This window comes from Leptodactylus fuscus, chromosome 10 (genome assembly GCF_031893055.1).
Source record: "Leptodactylus fuscus isolate aLepFus1 chromosome 10, aLepFus1.hap2, whole genome shotgun sequence".
Taxonomy (NCBI): domain Eukaryota; kingdom Metazoa; phylum Chordata; class Amphibia; order Anura; family Leptodactylidae; genus Leptodactylus; species Leptodactylus fuscus.
The window spans coordinates 32,359,562-32,381,201 of record NC_134274.1 but is presented as its reverse complement, the minus strand read 5'-3'; the positions used below and the strand labels follow the sequence as shown (position 1 = coordinate 32,381,201).

At 41.5% G+C, this 21,640-nt stretch overlaps 1 protein-coding gene across 1 annotated transcript; it reads left to right on the top strand.

Moving 5' to 3' along the window:
* Nucleotides 1-2,224: 2,224 nt before the first annotated feature.
* ANKRD22 (ankyrin repeat domain 22) lies at nucleotides 2,225-20,629 on the top strand. Its single transcript, XM_075287983.1, has 6 exons — nucleotides 2,225-2,395; nucleotides 10,877-11,068; nucleotides 12,412-12,519; nucleotides 14,836-14,913; nucleotides 19,448-19,546; nucleotides 20,389-20,629. The coding sequence occupies exons 1-6, from the start codon at nucleotides 2,375-2,377 to the stop codon at nucleotides 20,464-20,466; spliced, it is 576 nt and encodes a 191-aa protein (XP_075144084.1). The 5' UTR covers nucleotides 2,225-2,374; the 3' UTR covers nucleotides 20,467-20,629.
* Nucleotides 20,630-21,640: the final 1,011 nt, after the last annotated feature.

Sequence of the window (21,640 nt, the reverse complement as noted above, 5' to 3'; positions counted from 1 at the left end):
GTAAAATGGAAGCTGCAAACAAAATACTGATGTCAGTGCTTATGGCCCCCTAAGGCTCCTGGGCCCCGGTGCGACTGCACCCTCTGCACCCCCTCAAGTTATGCCCCTACTTCTGCCCAATGTGCCCTATAATATTATCCATCTATGCTGGAGTAGAATGATAAATTCTTCACAATATCTCTGTAAGTAAAGAACAGTTACCAAACTTAGGCACAAAATGGCTGAGGCCACATGTTGAGGAAATGCAGCATTTTTTACCATTGCAGAAACAGTGGAAGAAAACGTTTTACAGTCCCAGCAAAGTGACTTAGATTTTTAAATCTCATTAACACATGGCAGTAATAAATGGTGCGGAAAATGCATGTGTTTGTGAAAAATGGAGAATATTACTTTTATTGGAGAAAATGCTGCGTTTTCCTGATATATCTATATGGAGTAGAGTCAGAAATGCAAGCGGAAAAGGTATGTATTAGTGTTAGGCTGTTACCAGTGAAGCTAAGATTGTTGAAAAGTTAAGCAGTTAGCATTGTCAAGAGCGGAGGGCCAGGAACTCAAGGCTAATAGTGCTGTAAATTTAGGCAGTTATCAGTGCCTGGAGCCATTAGTGTGAGAGTCCAGGCAGCTAAAGGCAAACTTAGTGTAGCAAGCAGGGGTGAACCTGCTCCTTTCGCCGCCCGAGTGAAGTACAGAAAGCTGCCCCCCCCCGCTCCGAGGGGGCGGGGCTTAGCGGAGGGGGCATGGCACCTCGAAAGGGGGTGGGGCTTAGCGTCATTCGTCGGCAGAGAGCAGGCCCGGAGACTGCCTGCGCTCTGCCTGAGCGTGAGGGGAGGCTGCTGGAGCAGCGCTGCTCCAGTGGCCTCCCCAAACCACCGCTCCGTGCTAAGCCAGTCCAGGACAGCTTGTCCTGGACTGGCTCAGGTTAGCAAAAATGCCGCCCTCCCTGAGGCCCTGCATAGTGCCGCCTGAAGCGGTCGCTTCAGGTCGCCTCATGGGAGGTGCGGCACTGGTAGCAAGTGGAATATGAGGAAGCACTCTGCTATATTTACATTGCTGTTTTAAATAGTTAGAAACATTGTAAACAGCTAGTTTAGTTGCTATTTATACTGACACAGGAGTGAGATAACAATAGTATATAAGAGCGTCCTGTGTATCTCCCAAATGCAACTTGCACATTGTATCTGATATGGGGTGTTGAAGGGATCTGAGGAAAGGAGGGGGAGGATCCTTGTTTATTTATTTTTTTCCCCTTGACATCCTAGTAGCTGGAATACCTGTGTTGGCTACTATACCCCCAATCAGACCTATGTGACTATCTGTAGTCTAGCTATCCTACATTGTGATAGGTGACGGTGGTTCACTTGTGGGGGAGCAATTTTATATTAAATGTTTAGCGGGTATTAATAAAAGCTTTTGAGTTTTAATTTGCTACCCTATATCTTTTGGATACTTACTTTATCCCCTGTTTTTTTCTTTTGGAAAAGGTATGTATAATGCGTATAATGCAATATTTGTGTTACATTTTTGCAGATTTTTTTCTACATCATTTTTTAGCTGCAATTTGCTACATGTGACATTAGCTTAAAGGGGTTCTCCAGTGAAAAAAAAAATTGTGGCAGTGAGCTCGCTGACTCGCTCCCGTTCCAATGCTGACCATGGGTATATAGTTCCTGGCTCTGTCTCATTGGACTGGAAATGCCCGCAAAGCCAATATCTGGCATGGGGAATGGGATGTCATCGCTGAGTATTGGACACCTCCACCCATATTCTGTGTTGAAACGGGGTCAAAAAGAAGAAACCAGAGACAACCTGGTGGGTGCGGAGAGGTGAATATCACATCTAATTTTTCTGCAACCTACCACTGCCATTGCCACTATATTATTTTACTTCTGGAAAACTGCTTTATTGGTTTACTGTCAAATGTAAATTGCAAAAATAAATAAATTTTTGTCCAGATGATATTGCGTCCACCGTATTACGGTATTACATGTTAGATATCGGTGTTACACTGCAATGACTCATACCTTGCTACATATTCTTTACCTTAGGGAACTATTCTATATACCATAGGTTTTTTAGATTTCCCAAAGAACGTCATAGATGTCTCTACAGTGTCAGTACGTGCACGATTATGGGGCAGACAATGTCGTAACATGTTCTCGTCCTGTCAGGTTATTGAGTAATACGACACTTATGGGTTGGGCGCCTTCAGCTGCAATTCCTTCACATCAGGATGTTTCATACTTCCACCTAAGTATCGTCATACTATCTAAGGTCTTACTACTTCTTACACTTTTTTCTTTTATTACACAAAGGCAGTTGGCTGTGAAGAAGTGGGATTTTTACACCTCGAGAGTTCTCCGGATCTACAGAGGACATGGGCATTTTGTACTCTGAGGTAGGTTGAGCTATGTTTGTATGTAATCTTTCTTGCTTTGGTTTACAATGGGAAATCTCTCTGAAGTTTGAGTTACAACAACTCTTTGTTCTCCCCATAGAAAGGCAAGTGACTATGTTGAATTCCTATGACTTATATATATGACTTTAGTGGTTGACATCTCACGTGTGTTTAGTCACATTCACTGTCTATGAGACGTTACTACCGAATAGGTTAGGATTTTTAATGGGTTTCCAGACTCCAGTCTATAAGATAGGATATAGTCTATATACATCGCAACGTGAGCAATGATTGCTTCAGGAGAACTAGTTATGTACATGTCAAGATGTCAAGTCATTGAATGTGTTACTTGGGGCCTGGTAAAGTCTACCATAGTCTACTGTCCATTATGACTCCTTCACAGGTCTCTACAGTTCGGCTGGGGGATAGCTATATGGCTAAATAACCTGTGGTGGGACAACCTCTACCTGAAGTCCAAGAGACTGACGTTTCTCTCGATGTTTCATGTTGTGGATGAAAGGAAGATCTGCATAGTGTCATACCTTCTAACTTTTTGGATGATCAAAGAGGGACACTTATGGTTTATAGCTCTTGGCTGTCTCCACAGATTACAAAGGAGGCTAACGTGCTTTCAAGCAGGGCACCCAATTTTTGGAGATATGACACTGATCTCCTATCCTGTGGGTAGAGGGTAAATGTCTTTTGCGGGACAACCCCTTTAATGAAATTATTTGGTTATATATAATTAGGAACCAGAAACTCTAACATTTATTATTGTGCATCTATTTCCATAGTCAAAAAGAAGGACTGGGGTAAACCGCAACATAGGGGCGTGAGTCTAAAGTAGGGACTGTCCCTATAAAAAGATAGGGACTTGGGGGGGGGGGGGTATGGAAATGTCCTGAAAGACTACACACTATAGTGTAATGTTCTGGTGGGCGACACATAGCAGTAGCACCCATTAGTTAAAAGGGTTGTGCCATCATGACCTGCCATCCCCAGCAAGGCACACGTCCCATAGAAGTAAATGTAGTGCCGGGCACGCAATGTCGTTCCATTTACAAGGAAGGGGGCTTTTGGTCCTCCTGAACTCCGGGGGTCCCAGCAATTGGGTCCACCGCAATGAAACACTTATTGTGTAAATAAGACGTGTTCATAATGGCACAACCCTTTGCATCATAACTTGAGGACCCCCCCTCCCACCACCACATATTATGTAACACCTTAAAGTCAATTTGATCTTTAGGTCATCAGTATCTGATTGTGGAAGTCTGACAACCAGGAACTCCACAGATCAACTGCTTGAAGTGTCGGCTTCACAGGTCATGTGACATATGTCCATTTATCATGTGGGTTGTTTGCAGCTCTTTGCTTGGCCTACAGTGAAGAGGCCGCAGTCTCCATAAGTAGCTGATCAATGGGGGTCCTGAGTGTCGAGACTCCCACTGATCAGATTACTGATGACCAGTCCTAAGGATAGCTCATCTATATGTAGATAGGTCACTAAGTCCTATAAAACACCTTTAAGAATTATACTCCTTTAAATCTTATTTCTATTTTTACATAGGTGTACGCTTATGTAAAATTTGCTTCCTAAAATATTCCTGTGTCTACAATGTATTGTCCTCCACACAAAATATTGTCCTTAGAATTGTAGCAAAATGCAAGACAACATGGGACGGATTTACAAAACTGTCGAAAAAGGAAGCTGTTTTTGTTGTCCATAGCAACCAATCACAGCATTACCAGAAGTGAAGCTGCCTGGTGATTGGTTGCTTTTGACAACAAAGACAGTTTTCATGAATCTCACATTACATAATGTCCAATTTTAGGAGCACAATGTAGCCTTCTTATGACTTTTCAGCCACACGTCCATTGTTGTTTGACTACACATCTTAAGGTGCAACAGGAAGCTTATGTAATATGGCAGGTACAATGTGAGTCACTGCTGACTCATGAATGTATTCAGACAAGTTAGAATTTTGTATTTGGTATGCGTTCTTGCAATAGACATACATTTTCTGGATAACAGGATATTCTAAGAAGGAATATATATGGAAACTGGATTATCTCCTCAGCTATGAGCCTGATGAATACATGGAGTCAGTAAATAAGAATGCTTAAAGAAATAGAAGGATTAATAGTTTATTTTGGTCAATTAACAAAATGAAGTAAATGAACAAAAGAGAAATCTAAATCTCATCAATATTTGGTGTGAGTGCTCTTTGGAGGAGGAGTCCTGGAAGTGATAATCCGGCCCCCGCAGAGCTCTCAATATTATCCAGGCTGTCTGGGATTACATAAAGAGACAGATGGATTGGAGCAAGTCTATATCTACAGAAGGTCTGTTCTTAGTTCTCCAAGATGTTTGGAAAAACCTTCCTGCCCAGTTCCTTCAAAAACTGTGTACCAAGAAGAATTGATGGAAGACAAAGGGCAGAGGTCGCATGAAATATTGATTGGATTTAGATTTCTCTTTTGTTCATTCACTTTTATTTAGTTAATTGATTAAAAAATACAAAATAAACTATTAACATTGCTAGTTTTTGAAGGCATTCTTACTTTACCTGCCAAAAGCATTTGCACAACTCTGTACAGTAATATATATAATCAAATCAAATCAAAAAATGCTTTATTGGCACGTCCGAATAGGTATTTGGCATTGCCAAAGCTAGTAAAGTGTGTGTGTGTGTGTGGGGGGGGAGTTGGGTTGGGTGGGTGGTGGGTATGGGGGGGGGGGGTTTTGGGTTATAACAGTCCATGGAGTCTCATCTTCCTCTTCGTTGGTGACTGCTATATGGGGGGGGTTGGAGGTGGGGGGGGGCAGGGCGGTTTGTTTGGGGTATAACAGTCCGTGGAGTCTCGTCTTCCTCTTCGTTGGTGGCTGCTATATGGGGAGGTGGGGGTGGGTGGGGCGGGTGTTTTGGGATAAATATAACAGTCCATGGAGTCTCATCTTCCTCTGGTTTGGTGACAGCTGGTCACGTATTGGGCATATATATATATATACGTATTGGGTATATATATATATACCTGTATGTATATGTATATATATATATATATATATATATATATATATATATATATATATATATACAGTCCTATGAAAAAGTTTGGGCACTCCTATTAATCTTAATCATTTTTAGTTCTAAATATTTTGGTGTTTGCAACAGCCATTTCAGTTTGATATATCTAATAACTGATGGACACAGTAATATTTCAGGATTGAAATGAGGTTTATTGTACTAACAGAAAATGCGCAATATGCATTAAACCAAAATTTGACCGGTGCAAAAATATGGGCACCTCAACAGAAAAGTGACATTAATATTTAGTACATCCTCCTTTTGCAAAGATAACAGCCTCTAGTCGCTTCCTGTAGCTTTTAATCAGTTCCTGGATGAAGGTATTTTGGACCATTTCTTTCTACAAAACAATTCAAGTTCAGTTAAGCCAAACATGGACAGCCCGCTCTCAAATGATCTGAAAACAAAGATTGTTTAACATAGTTGTTCAGGGGAAGGATACAAAACGTTGTCTCAGAGATTTAACCTGTCAGTTTCCACTGTGAGGAACATAGTAAGGAAATGGAAGACCACAGGGACAGTTCTTGTTAAGCCCAGAAGTGGCAGGCCAAGAAAAATATCAGAAAGGCAGAGAAGAATAATGGTGAGAACAGTCAAGGACAATCCACAGACCACCTCCAAAGAGCTGCAGCATCATCTTGCTGCAGATGGTGTCACTGTGCATCGGTCAACTATACAGCGCACTTTGCACAAATAGAAGCTGTATGGGAGAGTGATGAGAAAGAAGCCGTTTCTGCACGTACGCCACAAATAGAGTTGCCTGAGGTATGAAAAAGCACATTTGGACAAGGCAGCTTCATTTTGGAAACAAAAATTGAGTTGTTTGGTTATAAAAAAAGGCGTTATGCATGGCGTCCAAAAAGAAACAGCATTCCAAGAAAAACACATGCTACCCACTGTAAAATTTGGTGGAGGTTCCATCATGCTTTGGGGCTGTGTGGCCAATGCCGGCATCGGGAATCTTGTTAAAGTTGAGAGTCGTATGGATTCCACTCAGTATCAGCAGATTCTTGAGAATAATGTTCAAGAATCAGTGACGAAGTTGAAGTTACGCCGGGGATGGATATTTCAGCAAGACAATGATCCAAAACACCGCTTCAAATCCTCAGGCATTCATGCATAGGAACAATTACAATGTTCTGGAATGGCCATCCCAGTCCCCAGACCTGAATATCATTGAACATCTGTGGGATGATTTGAAGCGGGCTGTCCATGCTCGGCGACCATCTAACTTAACTGAACTTGAATTGTTTGTCCAAAATACCTTTATCCAGGAACTGATTAAAAGCTACAGGAAGCGACTAGAGGCTGTTATCTTTGCAAAAGGAGGATCTACTAAATATTAATGTCACTTTTCTGTTGAGGTGCCCATACTTTTGCACCGGTCAAATTTTGGTTTAATGCATATTGCACATTTTCTGTTAGTACAATAAACCTCATTTCAATCCTGAAATATTACTGTGTCCATCAGTTATTAGATATATCAAACTGAAATGGCTGTTGCAAATACCAAAATATTTAGAACTAAAAATGATTAAGATGAATAGGGGTGCCCAAACTTTTTCATAGGACTGTATATATATATATATATATATATATATATATATATATATGTATATATGTGTCGGAAGCATGCATAAGAGATATACTGTCTAGGGATATCTCTGAATACTGAGCCAGGTAAGTTATGTAATGGCCCACTGAACAGTAAGGCACAGCAGGCTGCACTTTCCTATACAGTTAAAGAAAAGACATACCAACACATACATTACAATGTAAAATGTCCGATGCGGTACAACAAGACAAAGACAGAAGAACTGTTGGCAGTGGTATACATGAAGGCGTGCGTTATTTTACCTGGGCGACTCTTGCAGAACATACGAGTCACCTAAAGACTGATGTTGACTTACCCTGCCTACATTCCATGCCGAACCACAACTTATCAGTGCAAAGATGTCCTAAGAAAACCTGTAAGGCGCCTCTGCTTACAAAACAACCTGTAGCATTGCTTGCCTTAGGAGGAAAGTGACATCTTTGGTTAGGAATGTAATGTGTTAAATTCAGGATTGGAAAATAAAGCCAAGGTTTTTAGAATTTCATACAACTAGTTATTGAGAATTTTTTTTTATGTGCAGTAAACTACAGTATAGCTATGTTCAGACAGTGTGTGGCGTTTGCTATCCAAGTATGTGTTGGTATGTCTTTTCTATAGCTGTGTATTAAAGTGCAGCCTGTTGTGCCTTCCTATTCAGTGGGCCATTACAGAAAAATCATATACTTTTCTGTATATGGAGTTTTTTTGAAGTTAGCCTATGGATAACATTTGCCACTGAATGATAGGCAGTGGCATACAGTGGGGCAGATTTATCACGCCTTGCACATCAGGAGTGAAAAAGTCACAATCTGCATGAAAAAGTCGGGTATTATGGAAAAAATTGCAACTTTTTTCTCTTGGCATAGTGAGGAGCGTGATGTGGAAGAGATCACAAGCCCCATCAGATTTATTATCATGTACATTGCACCATTTCCACCAGGGGTTGCACCTAATTTATGATGAGGCACGTTCTCCAGTAGTCCAGGAGAGTCAAGGCCAGTGAATATGCCAGAAGTCATTCTAAATCTTCCCCAAATCTTCTATGCATACAGTAGGAGATTTCCCTAGTGTATGCAATAACCCATCTTTGACCGATTTTCTGCAAATTAAGAAGAACAGCGCCAATGCTGTTAGTAGGGGACCATATAGATTCCATCATTCCATCACATGCCATATGGCACAGAAGTTCTGCTCTTGAGGTATTGGTTCTAGGAAAGATTGGTACTGTACAGCAGCACCATACAGTGGCACATGGCGTGCAGGCTCATAGAGGGCCCATGCATACAGCTTAGCTTTGAGATATTCAATACTAATATGAATGTGGAAAAGTATTGTAAGATTACCTTAAAGGGAGTCTACCATGAGTCATGTCTACCAGCGCACCTGTTTTGCCTGTGGTCTCCACTCCACATCTCCAACTAACCTAAAACGTAACAGGTCCCCATGTGTGGTGACTATAGACGGGCACTGCCATGCCCAGGCGCACCAGGCAGATCATTTGCATTGGGATTGTGAGTTGATTTTCTTGGCAGCAAACTTGTACTCTGATACAGAAAAAATATGCTGACTATGACACTCGCCACCCCTACAATAGTATATAAACAAGGGATATACAAAAGATTTTGGTGGTGGAAGAACAGGTTGGACCACTTTTAGAAAGCAAAGATTGCCAAAGTTGTTCCATTTTGCTAAGTCTTTCACATTGATATTGAATTATGTTAGGCCACAGAGTACGCCGTAGAGATGGGGTGGTGGGTTTGCATCAGGGGCCACAGGACTTTAGTTACCCAACTGACTATAGCTCCAGTTTCTACGTATATGACTGACCATTCACGATACTTTTTGGCAGAATGGTGAACTGAAGGTTCATTAAGGTTGTCCTGGCAGCAAAGCATCTCCCCACTGTTAAACTACGGCCATCTTGCTCAGCTAGTTTTCCATATTGAGGAATGCTGAACTTGCTTTAGGGATGTTATGTTCACACATGGTGTGGTGGATCTGGTAAGTCATTGTCCAAGGAATGTGGGCAGATGGCTGTGGTGTAGCAGTGTTGGTTAGCTTAATTCAATGTAACAGAGCTGGCTTAGTGGTGTTGCCGGAAGTAAGGGAACTGGATGTAATGGGTGATCTCATCGGGTTTTCATAGCAACCTGACGCTCGCTGGATCCAGGACAGGTGAGTAATAAGGAAGTACCTGAGATTACTGCTTGACTCACCTATCCATAGAACAGACCACAAAGCCTTTGGGTTATTTATGAGTCAAGTATTGATGTAATGATGATGTATGGATGTCATACTTAACAGTTGTACCTTCCATGAATCCTATTTTACAGGTACTCTCTTATTTTCCAGTCCACTGAATATACAATGTATACTATATCAATAGTAGAACGTATATACATTAGTCACCATATTTAATAGCACTTAATGTATTGTATTGATTGCTAATAAAATGTGATGTGATTGTTATCCAAGTCACCATTACAGACTAACCCAATAGGGGAGATGTATAAAGCCTGGCGTACTCACTGCTAGTCTTAATATCCCCTGGATCAGTGGAGGTTGCGTCTCATTTTTGATATGGAGCATGCCACTTTATAAGTTAGGTGCACCCTCCGCTGGGCTGTGCACTTGTATACTGAAATCTATTCTAGCTTGTAGTTGGCATAGACTTCAGGTATTATTTACACTGTTTACTAATAAGTATTTGGACACCTGTGGACCGAGCGGCAATTACAGCCTCAACCCTCCGGGGCTTTCCACAAGTCCTTGTATGACGGCTAGTGTTTTTTTATTCCATTCGGCTTACAGAACACAGGTAAGTTCTTTTACCAATTTTGGACGGCTGCTGCACCCCTTAGTTCGGCGATCCAACTCGTCCCAGAGGTGCTCGATAGGGTCTGGGCTCTGGGCAGGCCAGTCCAGTCCAACCTGATTATCACTGTACCAAGCCATGGTAGACCTCGCTACATGACAGCTGGCGTTGTCATCCTGGATGTAACATTGGTCTGACCCATAGAACCGCCATAATGTAGGAAGCACACTGTTATCTAAAATAGTGCAATAGGCGTCAGCGTTGAGTTTCCCATGCACTCGGACTGAGGGTTACAGTCCATACAAGGAGAAACATCCCCAGACCATAACTCCACCTCCACAGAACCTTACTAGGTGTCCAAATACTTAATGGTAGACAGTGTGTGATAATGCTTGAAAGTGACATGGATGAGACAAATAGAAAAAGTTGCAAATCTGATTTGTGCAAACAATTTTTTTTGTAGTTTTATTAAATGCCCAGTACAATAGACTGGCCTACAAGGCATAATAAATCTGCCCCACGTAAGTAATCTAATAATACACAAACGGCTTTTGTTTGAGCACTGGTACGGCGCCATCTTTTCATAGTTTATATGACAGAACCCTAAATGTATTAATAATGAGGATGTTAGCAATAATGACTGTAGTCACATAATAAAAGGAGGTCATGAGCCTAAACAAACTGAAATCAGCAAAGTAAACTTAAGAGGGCATTCACACTACCATTGGATGACTGTTCTGATAGTGTTCGTTAAAAAAATAAATAAAAATGGACGCCTACCATAACGTACACTAACTAATGTTAATCAGTCTGATTAGCATTCGTTAGTGTCCGTTATTGTCCGTTTTTACACTGTCCATGCATGAAGAAAAAATGACAGTAAAACGGACTAAAAACATACAATCTATAATATAGGCCTACGGTTATATGATGATTGATATGGAATAACCTACACACTACATGTTTGTTTGTTTTTTCTTTGTTAGCCGATCTGTCGAGCTGCTTATGAAAACGACATAGATGAAGTCCAAGAACTCGTAGAAGAAGATCAGAAAGTTGTTAATGTGAAGGATAGCTTTGGCGGAGACACACCTCTTATATGTGCCTGCCGGAGGAGTAACATTAACATAGTCAGTTATTTAATACATATGAACGCTGATCTCAACCTCACCAATAAAGTAAGTTACAAACATAGTTACCTTTTCTGATTTACATTTTTAGTTCATCTGTAGATAAGACAGTACTGGCTTACATACTCGCCTCCTCCACCAACTGCAGTTCTGTACCTTATATAGTCACTCCACTGATTCTGGCACCGTTGGAATTTTTTCTCTAGCCCCCACCATTCCTGAGTAATTACGAGTTTAGTAGTTTTGTTAGTTTTGGTGCCTAACGTACTATTTAGACTCTGTTCAGGAGAAGACAAGGAGGCATAATTCTGAGCTCTGACACTGTCCATTCAGAGATGGGTGTTGTCAAAGCTAACAAGCACACCCCTTGCCTTCTCCTGTGTAACACCACCCGCCTGAATGTGCAGAGTCTAAATAGTGTATTAGGTACCAAAACTAACTAAACTAATTACTCAGGAATGGTGGAGGCTGGAGACTGGAATCAGTGGAGTGGCACTTATTAAAATATATAAAGAGATGGAGTTTGTGGAGTTAATAAAAGGTCTTCTTTAAAAATACAATCACATCTCCTGAGGTAGACTATTTTCAAGACAAAAATATTTCCTAAACTATCCCTCAGACAATTTCTTAGCACACAGCTCCAACCTTGTTCATGAGCTATGTCTGGTATTACATCAAATAAATGGAGCTACGGAATACCAAACAGCCCATGGACAGGAGTACAGTTGTTTCTGGAAAAAAGTCGTAATATGAAATTGACGCTCAATAGCATTGGCCAAACCTTGCAAGATTTGTTGAGGCTTGTTGAGTGATTTAGCTTTATACAGAACTCCTTCAGCCTCTTCTGGCCTTCTGGCTTGAGGCCCAGTGATTGGGCCTCAGTGGTTACGTTGGGAGACACCGATGTCATGACACTTAGATGCTAGTATCATGATGTTGGTGCACCCCACATGACTGTTGAAGCAAAATCATACCTGGTTCTTACCTTGAGCTAGGGCCATCTTAGCTCTGTGAAACTAGGTTTACACTAGCCTTTGTCTTTTAGGTCTGCATGGGACCCCGAAAGACGGAGAGCCTGTTCACTTAAAAAGCGCAGACCCCATAGACTATAATGAGGTCCGTCACTTTGCAGGACTTTTTTCTCCACTGATTTTAGGCGGAATCTGTGGCATAGACTTTAATACAGGTGTGAACCTAGACTGAGCAGGGGAAATTTGCTCTTGCAGTAGCCAGATTCAACGCCCAGAGTCTCTACTTGTTACAATCTGTATTCTAGCAGTAAGTTCAGGTTACTCACAAGTCAAACATAGTAAAAAGGACATTAGATAGTAAATGAAGGTGACCCGTGACGGTATTTGGACTGACAATATTTTCCTACCCTCTGGTTACAGAAAGGAAGGACATGTTTGCACTACGCTGTAAAGAAAAAGTTCACGTTCCTGGACTACTTGCTGATTGTACTCTTGATGCCTGTTATGCTTATTGGATACGTTATCATGGTGAGTTCCGGACAATGATAAATTGATGTATTTCGATAACCAAGCATATCTTCTACTGTTCATATATCATCCCACACCCCTTGTCAAGGTGTAGGAAGGAAACACCTTAAATGTTTCTTAAAGGAATTTATAATAGATTCAAGTGAAATAAAAGGTGTCTCTACGACATTGACATTGAGGAGTAGAAAAGTGGAAAAAAAATCCTATAATTTATTCAAAGCATACCTATAATGTAATATAAGAAATCACAACCACGCACAAGGCAGGTATAGATACGTATTAGAAGTAGTGCAGCCAGAATTTGTGTAGCCTGACCTATATAGGTCTTCCTGGAGTGATGTTTGCTCTTTCTATGGTATATTTCTCTGCTGCCCACACATCAGATGTCTCCCTGTTTCTGATTCCCATCCCTTCTTACAGCATGCAGAGAGAGAAAAGCCGCATCTGCATCCTACAATCCCATCTTAAAGTCTTCTTTTCTATTTTTTGCATTCGTTCTGATGGAATAGATTCCTAAAAATACCCTGAAGACCTGAAACAGGGAACTAAAGGCTGCAGAGTGATGGGAGAAACCACTTTACCCCCCCAAAAAAATACATCAGTTACTTATTTAATAAGTCATTGAAGTGATCCAAGATGCTCTGACTGTCCAGTTGACACAACGTGTTATGTGGATAGGAAGTCGGTTTCTAGTGAGGTTCATAGATACCCGTTCACATATATAGACCACTGTGTCGGTTGGAGAGTCTTGTTGCCGATCACATGATACAGCTGAGGATCAATGTGAAGTCAATAATTCAAAACATATACAGCCAACTTTAAGAAGATCATCACGTTACTTACTAATTGGCCCGAGAATAAAATAATTTTGTGGGAGTGCTACTTTAAAAAGGTTATCCCGCAAAGGAAGTTATTCCCTGTCCATAGAGTAGGAAACAACTAACATAACAGTGGGGGTCGGACTGCTCCTTCTTTCATTCCTCATCCAAAATGGAGCTGAGGTCTGGCAACACGCACAGCACTCCATTCATTTTAAAGGGAGTGTTGGGAATAGGCAAAGTAGAGCATTCGACTATCTCTGGCCACCCCCTTTGAAATGACCGAATACTGTGCACTCAGTCCCACCACTACTCCATTCATAAAACCACCCATTCTCCTGATCCGTGGGGGTCTGAGCGGTTGGACCCCACTGATCTGCAAGTTACATGAGAAAACACTCTGAAAATAAAATACAAAAATGTAATATGCAATAAAAGAAAAGATCTGACTCCCAAGACTCCTTGATAAGAATTCCAACGTTACATTTAGTTATAATATAAATCTATAACTAATGTCAAATGAATCTAATATGACTCCTACATTAATAACCAAGTAAGTAAGGGTGGGTTCACATCTGCGCCCGGTTTCCTTCATCTTCCCCACGAAACTAGACAGGAGACAGGAACCCGGTTGTCCACTTTCAAACCCATTCACTTAAATGGCTTTGCTGAGGTGACTGCCCGTGTGAGTCTTCTGCCTGTCCGCGGGAAAACCATTTTTTTTAACCAGACACAAAGCCCTTCATGTCCAACTTTGTGTTCGGGTTAAAAAAACAAAAACTGTTTCACGGGACAGAAGACTGAAACCAGCCGGATTGGCTAAACCGGAGGCTGGGAGCAGATGTGAACCCACCCTTATAAAGTGATCAATATGAGTGTGTGTGATACCTGGTACAGAAATTGAAAACTATAGGATCAGGTTGCAATAAAAACCACCCCTAATTGGGATATCCAACATGAAAAAAAAAAATTGATAATAGAGGTAACAAAATATTTTTAAAAAGTCTATAAAATAGAATAAATTTAAAATTAAAAAAAAAATATTAAATACTTTCATTAATTTTTTAGAGTTTATTTTTAATTGTATCTTTAAATTATATATATATATATATATATATATATATATATATATAAATATTTTATTGATATCATCACAATTTTTTTTTTACTTTTTGGGAGGGACGTCCTGATATTTTTATTGCAATCTGATCCTATAGTGTTTGATTTTTGCACCAAGTGTCATGTACCCATCTTGCTCATTATATTGTTATTGTAATTAGATATATTTGACGTTTGGTATGTATATTTATATGTTATCTATAACTAAATACTTTGTATTACTTACAAGAAGTCTTGAGGTCACAATATTTTCTAATTTTCTATCTTTTACGGTCTCTCTGGACACGTTCCCTCGACATCTTATTCGTGTGGTCACCTAAGGTGAGCTGGCTCATATTATCAGCATATTATTCATATGCGCCTATGTTTTCTTGTGCAGGTATCAAAGACCAAACAGAACGAAAGACTGATTAACCTGTTATTGGCCGCAGGAGTCAATGTCAATGCCACAGATTCTGTAAGTCATGGCGCTGTAGATGTCATTTTTACCTTGTATTTGGGCTGTACTACTGCTGTTATATATTGTCCTACGTAATGTTTGTCTTGTATAGACTTAGCTTGTATCTCTAAAAATGTAATAGGACGGTTAAGAATTTTCCCTTTTCCTTTGTACCCCTGCTCCACACGCCAACATTTTAATCTTAATAATCCATTATTTTATCAAAAGTACTTTTATGCCAAAGTGTGTTCGTAGTCTAATATTATTACTACATCTCTGTCTTTTATTATGTAACACCATCTGATTTTAGGAAAAAACCTGGCAATATGGAAAGTCATGTAATGTCCTCTAGAACATGTGTGAAGTAACAGATGTATTGCATACCCAACTGTCTCAAGTTGCATTGTTTGGCTATGTAGTTAATAGGACATGATGAGATTTGCAATGGGGCAATAACAATGCAAGTTGTCCCGTGGACTCATTATGATGTGCCATAGTGGTACTGTTGTCGGTGTGTAATGTTTCTGCAAGCTGGTGTTGCACTGTAGTCATGAAGTAGTCATGTAGTCATGGTTATACTGTGTGCAGGGGCCACTAAGGGACATAATACTGTGTGCAGGGGCCACTATAGGGCATAATAGAGCGCGCAGGAATGCGTAGGAGGGGGTCGGTCGAGGTCTTCTGTGTCGGTTGGGGGGGGGGCATGTCAAAAGTTTGCCACAGGGCCCCGCCATTCCTAGTTGCGTCACTGCCTCTACTGTTAGTGGAAACTAAATGCAGATGACTAATTCTTAGGTTACATGTCTAACATCAGGTTTACCACCAATAGACCTGTCTAGAAGGTCGTATATTCCTGGCTATTTACAGAAAATGTTTTTGTAATCTTTTTATTGACTTTACTAATCCATAGCAAGGTCTCGGCCTCGTAGAACAGTTCACAAGTGCATCATCTGGCTAAATGTGATTTATTGGCTTTAGTGATCTCCTATGCCTAAAGGAGCACATTAAAGAGCTGTATATGGCTCGGCTTCATTGTGTGTTAAGTGCATCAGATGGCATGTTGATGTAGTAATTGATCACAAGGTCCCCGAAGCAACACAATCCACTAAACAGAGGAAATGGAAAGGGCCTCAATCCACCCTCAGGACAAAGAATGCATTAAACCTACAAGTGAATCATGTCCGCCGTCACCATCTGCTCATGTGCAAGGAGGGGTCCCTATCATGTGCGAACACCTCTTTAGCTCAGCTTTTCTGATGGGTGCATAAAAATTGAACAATATATAGCCCAGACAGATCTTTCCTCCTAAATCCACATATCCCAAGTTGTGTGGCACATGATCACCAGCTTTTTTAGACACATTATTTTGTAATACTTTGTCACAAGATGTCTATCCTACATGTGTTTATGTGCTGCCACCCAGTGGTTGTATTGTGCATTGTGTAGTATTAAATGTTTTTTTGTTTTGTTTTGTTTTGTTTTTTTTGTTTTTTTGGTTTTTTTAATTCAACAAGTTTTATTGGTTTTTCAAGTTTTATGGGGATACAGAAAAAGAAAAGGGTAGGGGTACAGCACATCAAATCAACTGTGAGCAAGTAACAAATAGAAGCATAATAACAGCCTAATCAAAACCGGTTTATGTGTGATATGAAGACAGCTTGCAAGTTATCAGCTGTCGTAGTCATATAGGACTCACTAGAATAAGCAGAGAAAGGGCGAAAAGAGTAGGTGAGGGACGAAGGAGGTAGGGGAAAGAGGGAATCAGAGGTGGTGAAGGGTGTAGCTATACTCCAACTGGTCACGCAGTTTCAAGTAGTATACACAGTGAATGGTGCATCAACTGTACAATCAAGCTAGACAGGACTTCCAAGAGAGGGCAGAGATCCGGAGGTAGAGGAGGTCATGCCCTCAGCCATGGTGCCCATGTTTCTTTAAATTTTTCAATTCGCCTTTCAGACCAGGCTACCAGTTCTTCAAAGCGGGCAAGTTCCTGAACTTTCGACTCCCAAAGTGAGATCGAAGGGGCAGTCTGCTGACGCCAGAAGAGCGGGATGAGAATTTTGGCCGCCGACAATAGTTGGGTGGTTAACTCGTCCTTGCATGGGGAGTATGTATCGTTTGGTAGGGCTAAGAATACAATTTCAGGGGTAAGGTTCAGAGGCTTCAACATGACTGTCTGGATGCGATCCCTGACGGCCTCCCAGAATGGAACTATAAGCGGACACGTCCACCATATGTGAAGATAAGTTCCCGAATGCGCCAAAGACCTCCAGCAGACATCATTCTCTGAGAGACCTCTATGGTGAAGCCAGTCCGGGGTCCTGTACCATCTGGATAGGAGTTTGTAATGGCACTCTCTCATTCTGATGCAGCGTGAGAAACCTTGAGAAGATTTCAGAATCTTAGCTGCCTCCTCATCTGACAGTGTGAGATTTAATTCTTTTTCCCAACTATGTAGGAAAGCCGGTCTGTATGCCGTCAGTGGGGCTATGAATCTCCTCAACATGACTGAGGTTTTGCGTAGGAGCTTTGTTTCAGCCAGCAGTGTCTTTTCAAATGGCGACAAGTCCACTCTCAGAGTGTTGGAGGCACTAAAATCTTCGAGAAAGTGGCGGAGATGGTGCTTGTGTAGGAAAGAAACTCCTTTAGTCGAGAGGGAGGCAATAATCTCCTCAATGGGCAGGAAGGACGAGCCTGCCGAGATTTCTCTAAGAGACTTTGTGCACATTTTCGACCAGAGATCATCATATAAGATCGTAGTGGGCTGTAATGAGGTGGGGATGAGGCCAGCGGGCATCAACGGAGACGGATGTGGTGCCAGTTTCTGTCCCTGTTCTCTCCAGACTTCAAGTGCGCCCCTTAGAAGGGGGTTGCGGGAAACTGAAGATCTAAGGACTTTAGGAGGGAGCCACAAGTGTTGAAGTTCGGTAAAGGAGGGTTTGAAGGTTGACACAGTCAATGGGAAAGTCAAATGGGCCCACCAGTGGAGCTGGATCGCTTTGTAGTAGATTTTAGCATCTGGAAGGCCGATTCCTCCTTGACTTTTATGACGGGTCAATAACGACCATGGAATCCTGGGCGGTTTCTGTCTCCAGATGAATCGGGAGAATAGAGATCGTAACGATGCGAAAAAAGATTGAGGCAGGTATATCGGGAGCATCGACATCCTATAGATGATCTTGGGGAGCAAATAAGTCTGAAGGAGGTTTTTCCTCCCAAACCATGAGAGTGGCAGATGCGTATACGAATCTAGTTCCTTCTTCAACTGGCTTAGTAAGGGAAGAAAATTTTTCGCGTACAGATCCTCCACCCGACGGGTCAGGTGTACACCTAAATATTTCAGCGACGTGTTCGCCCATTGATATGGAGAAGAGGCCTTGAGGGAAGTAACTTCTTCATTTGGGAGGGTAATGTTGAGAATCTCCGATTTCCCCAGGTTCGCCTTATATCTGGACACTTTACCAAAGTGCAAAAGGAGGTCCGTGATCGCCGGGAGAGCCGTCTCCGGATTAGTCAGTACGAACAGCACGTCGTCTGCGAATGCTGTGGAGAAAGTGGTGACGTCCCCAATCGTCATTCCTCGTATTCTCTCGTCCTGACGCACAGACTACAAAAGTGTTTCCAGTGTAAGGATAAAAAGGGTGGGGGAGAGCGGGCAGCCCTGTCTGGTTCCATTAGTGATAGAGAAGGTCTGTGATAAGGTGCCATTCACTTTAAGCTCGGCATGGGGAGAGTCATATAAGGAAAATATAGCTCTCACAAACTCGGCCGGGAAGCCAAACTTCAGCAGGGCGGCTCTCATAAAGTCCCAGTCCACCCTATCAAACGCTTTCTCAGCGTCAACTCCGAGGAGTATAAGCGGGGTGCGGGTGGACTGGGCACGTTGTATCATAGTATTAAATGTTTTGCTAGCATGCCATGATGTGGTCTGAAATTGGTTTCTTGAGAAGCCGAAGTCCTTAACAAAATCCCAGTGTAGACACTTCAGTATCAGATCATTCTTACTTTTAAAGAGGTTTTGGGAAGGTACAGATTCTCCTTGAGTCTCCACTGCAATACAAACTAGGAAAAAGTTTGCAAAAAAATCTTTCCTAACTGCTTCTCTAGTAGCCATTGCAAGGTTACAGAGACCACCCAGATCCCGGCTACGTGCTGATGGGCAGCAATAACCCCAAATGTGCAGGACACAGATAAGTGTCTCTGGCTCAGCTGATAACTCAAGTGCTGTTTCAATAGGGTTGAATATTGACTTGCCTATAGGTGGCGATAGGGAGATATTTCTTCCTTCAGGAGATGCTGCTGCTAGATCTTATTTGTGTTTCAGAGCATTGGCATGACACAGATACAGGGGGATTCCAGTCTTAAAGAAGTAGAAAAACACCAAAAAATACCCTAATTGGGAAATTCTGGGTTGATACAGGAGGTGTCATTTTCAGGACCCTAAACTACCTCCCAATCTGAAATCTTATACTAGCACCACAAGTGATGAATAGGAATACCGCACAATAGTTGACATATTATTTCATAAAATCTTGTTTGTATTCTCCGCTAGGAAGGGAACACAGCCCTCCATTATGCTTGTAAAATGAAGAGTCAAACCATCGTCCCAATTCTGCTGGAAGCAAAGGCTGACCCCTGGATAGCAAATAAGGTAAGCATTAAATATAAACTGTCTACATGCAAGTGACCACTAGAAAAAAAAATGGATGTAATAAACGAATTCACCTAACAGGATATACAAAATAGGAACGGTCGCATTAAAGGGATTCTCCAGGAGTTGGAGCAACCACTGGGCTGGCCGGGGTTGTGTAAAAGGAAAAGTCATACTCGCCTGTCCCCAATTTTCCTGCATCCGCTCCCAGTCCCCTGGAAACAGTGAAGGTCACATGATCAATGGTGGCTGATAAAGAACCAGTGACCAATGCCTCTCCAAAGACCCCTGAGGCCACTGATGGTGGTCACGTAAGCCTCACTGTTTCCAGCGCTGCAAAACTTAGCACACGATAGAAAGGGACCAGAGAGCAGATGATGGAGCTCCAGGGACAACTGCGTATGCTTTTTTTTTTTTTTTTTTTTTCTTACCACCCCAGACCTTGCTCCAAATCCTGGGCACCCCTTTAACAATATTCACTAGAAAAAAAAGGTTTTCGCCAAAAACCTCTCTTTCAACAAAATTTCAAAACCAGACAACCACACACCGACAGAAAGTGTAAACCAAAAACTAAACACTGGACCACAGAAGGGGCGACCAGATAACCTAACACCATTAAGACTGGCAAAAGGTAACTCCCCATCAGATCCATGTCTTGATCATTCGGCAAACCCATCAGTGGATGAGGCAGTATTCTGCTTATAGTTCCAAACGTGTTTCTGCTGACAGGTTCACCAACAAGGCACCGGAGACTGAGATTTCAACACAAAATGTAATCTAGGTAGGCACAGTATTAAGACATATATTTAATTTATACTGTTTTTTTGTTTTTCCCCACACAGCAAGGAGAAACTTGCGTGGATATTGCCGAGAGATTAAAATTTACTAAAATCTTACAGTTGATGAAAAAGTCTTCATAATACGGACGGAGATAGGATTACCCATTGTGAAGGCACTAAAAGGAGCACAAGGCTGGCAATGAATACGTACGTTTACTGCCATTGACTGTATCACATATACATCCATGGCAACACAGAAATGGACATTATAGCTTTGCCTTCCTATTGTATTATTATTTACAGCTACTTTTTTTTTGTATTTTTTGTTATATATTATAATAAAGTATTACTGTAAACTATAGCAAGAAGCATGTCTTAGCTATGTAAACTTGTAGGATGTTTTAATGGAGCACAACTGGGAGTTGGAATATGACTTTGGTTTAATGTGTATATGAAAAATGATCAAGTGTTAAAGGGATTTTCTGGGGAAAAAATTTAAAAAAAGTTTAATAAGTGCAACCAAATACCTTTAGTAGTGTTTTGAGGGTTTCTCTGGGAGCTCCTGGCATTCTCTCCATTTGTTTACATGGGTAGCTTCCTACGATTACAATGATGCCTTGTGCTTCACTCAGAACGGACTCACACCACTTCCCTCTCTCACACCCCCTCCCTGTTTCCCTAGCTAGCCCACCCACTACTATTCCTTTCCAACTAACTAACTCAACCCACCCCCTCACCCTATCATATTTACCTGTCTTCCTGTCCAGATCTGGGCACAGAACATCACCTCCTTCCCAGAAGATCCGAACAAGAAGAAATGGAAGTATGATGGGAAGGGGGTTAGTATAGGTCACATTCCGTTTGCAGAAATGGGGAAACAGTACATCAATGGAAAATGTGCCTGAAACTAGGTTAATATAATGAATTAATGTTTATAAATTAAGTTAGAAAGTAGGTGGGGGAGGGTGTTTAGCTCATAGTAGAAATATAATTTTATCCTGGACAACCCCTTCAACATAGTAAAGGGTTATTCCCATCCTAAAGTGATGGGATTTCGCTAGGATATGCCATTGCTTTACATATGGTGGGGTTCTGACCTCTGGAACCTGCACCGATCCTGAGAATGAAACGGTGTTGTGTCCTTATCTAACTTTTCTTTAACCATTGAAATAAATGGAGCACTGCCATTTCAATGGGGCCACCTAGAATGTGACAGCACTGGTTACCATTCAAACAATGTGGTGGTGCGCACTGCCAGACCTGCGGCTCCATTCAAATTGGATTTGTCGAAATTGGTGGTGGTCCCAAAGATCAG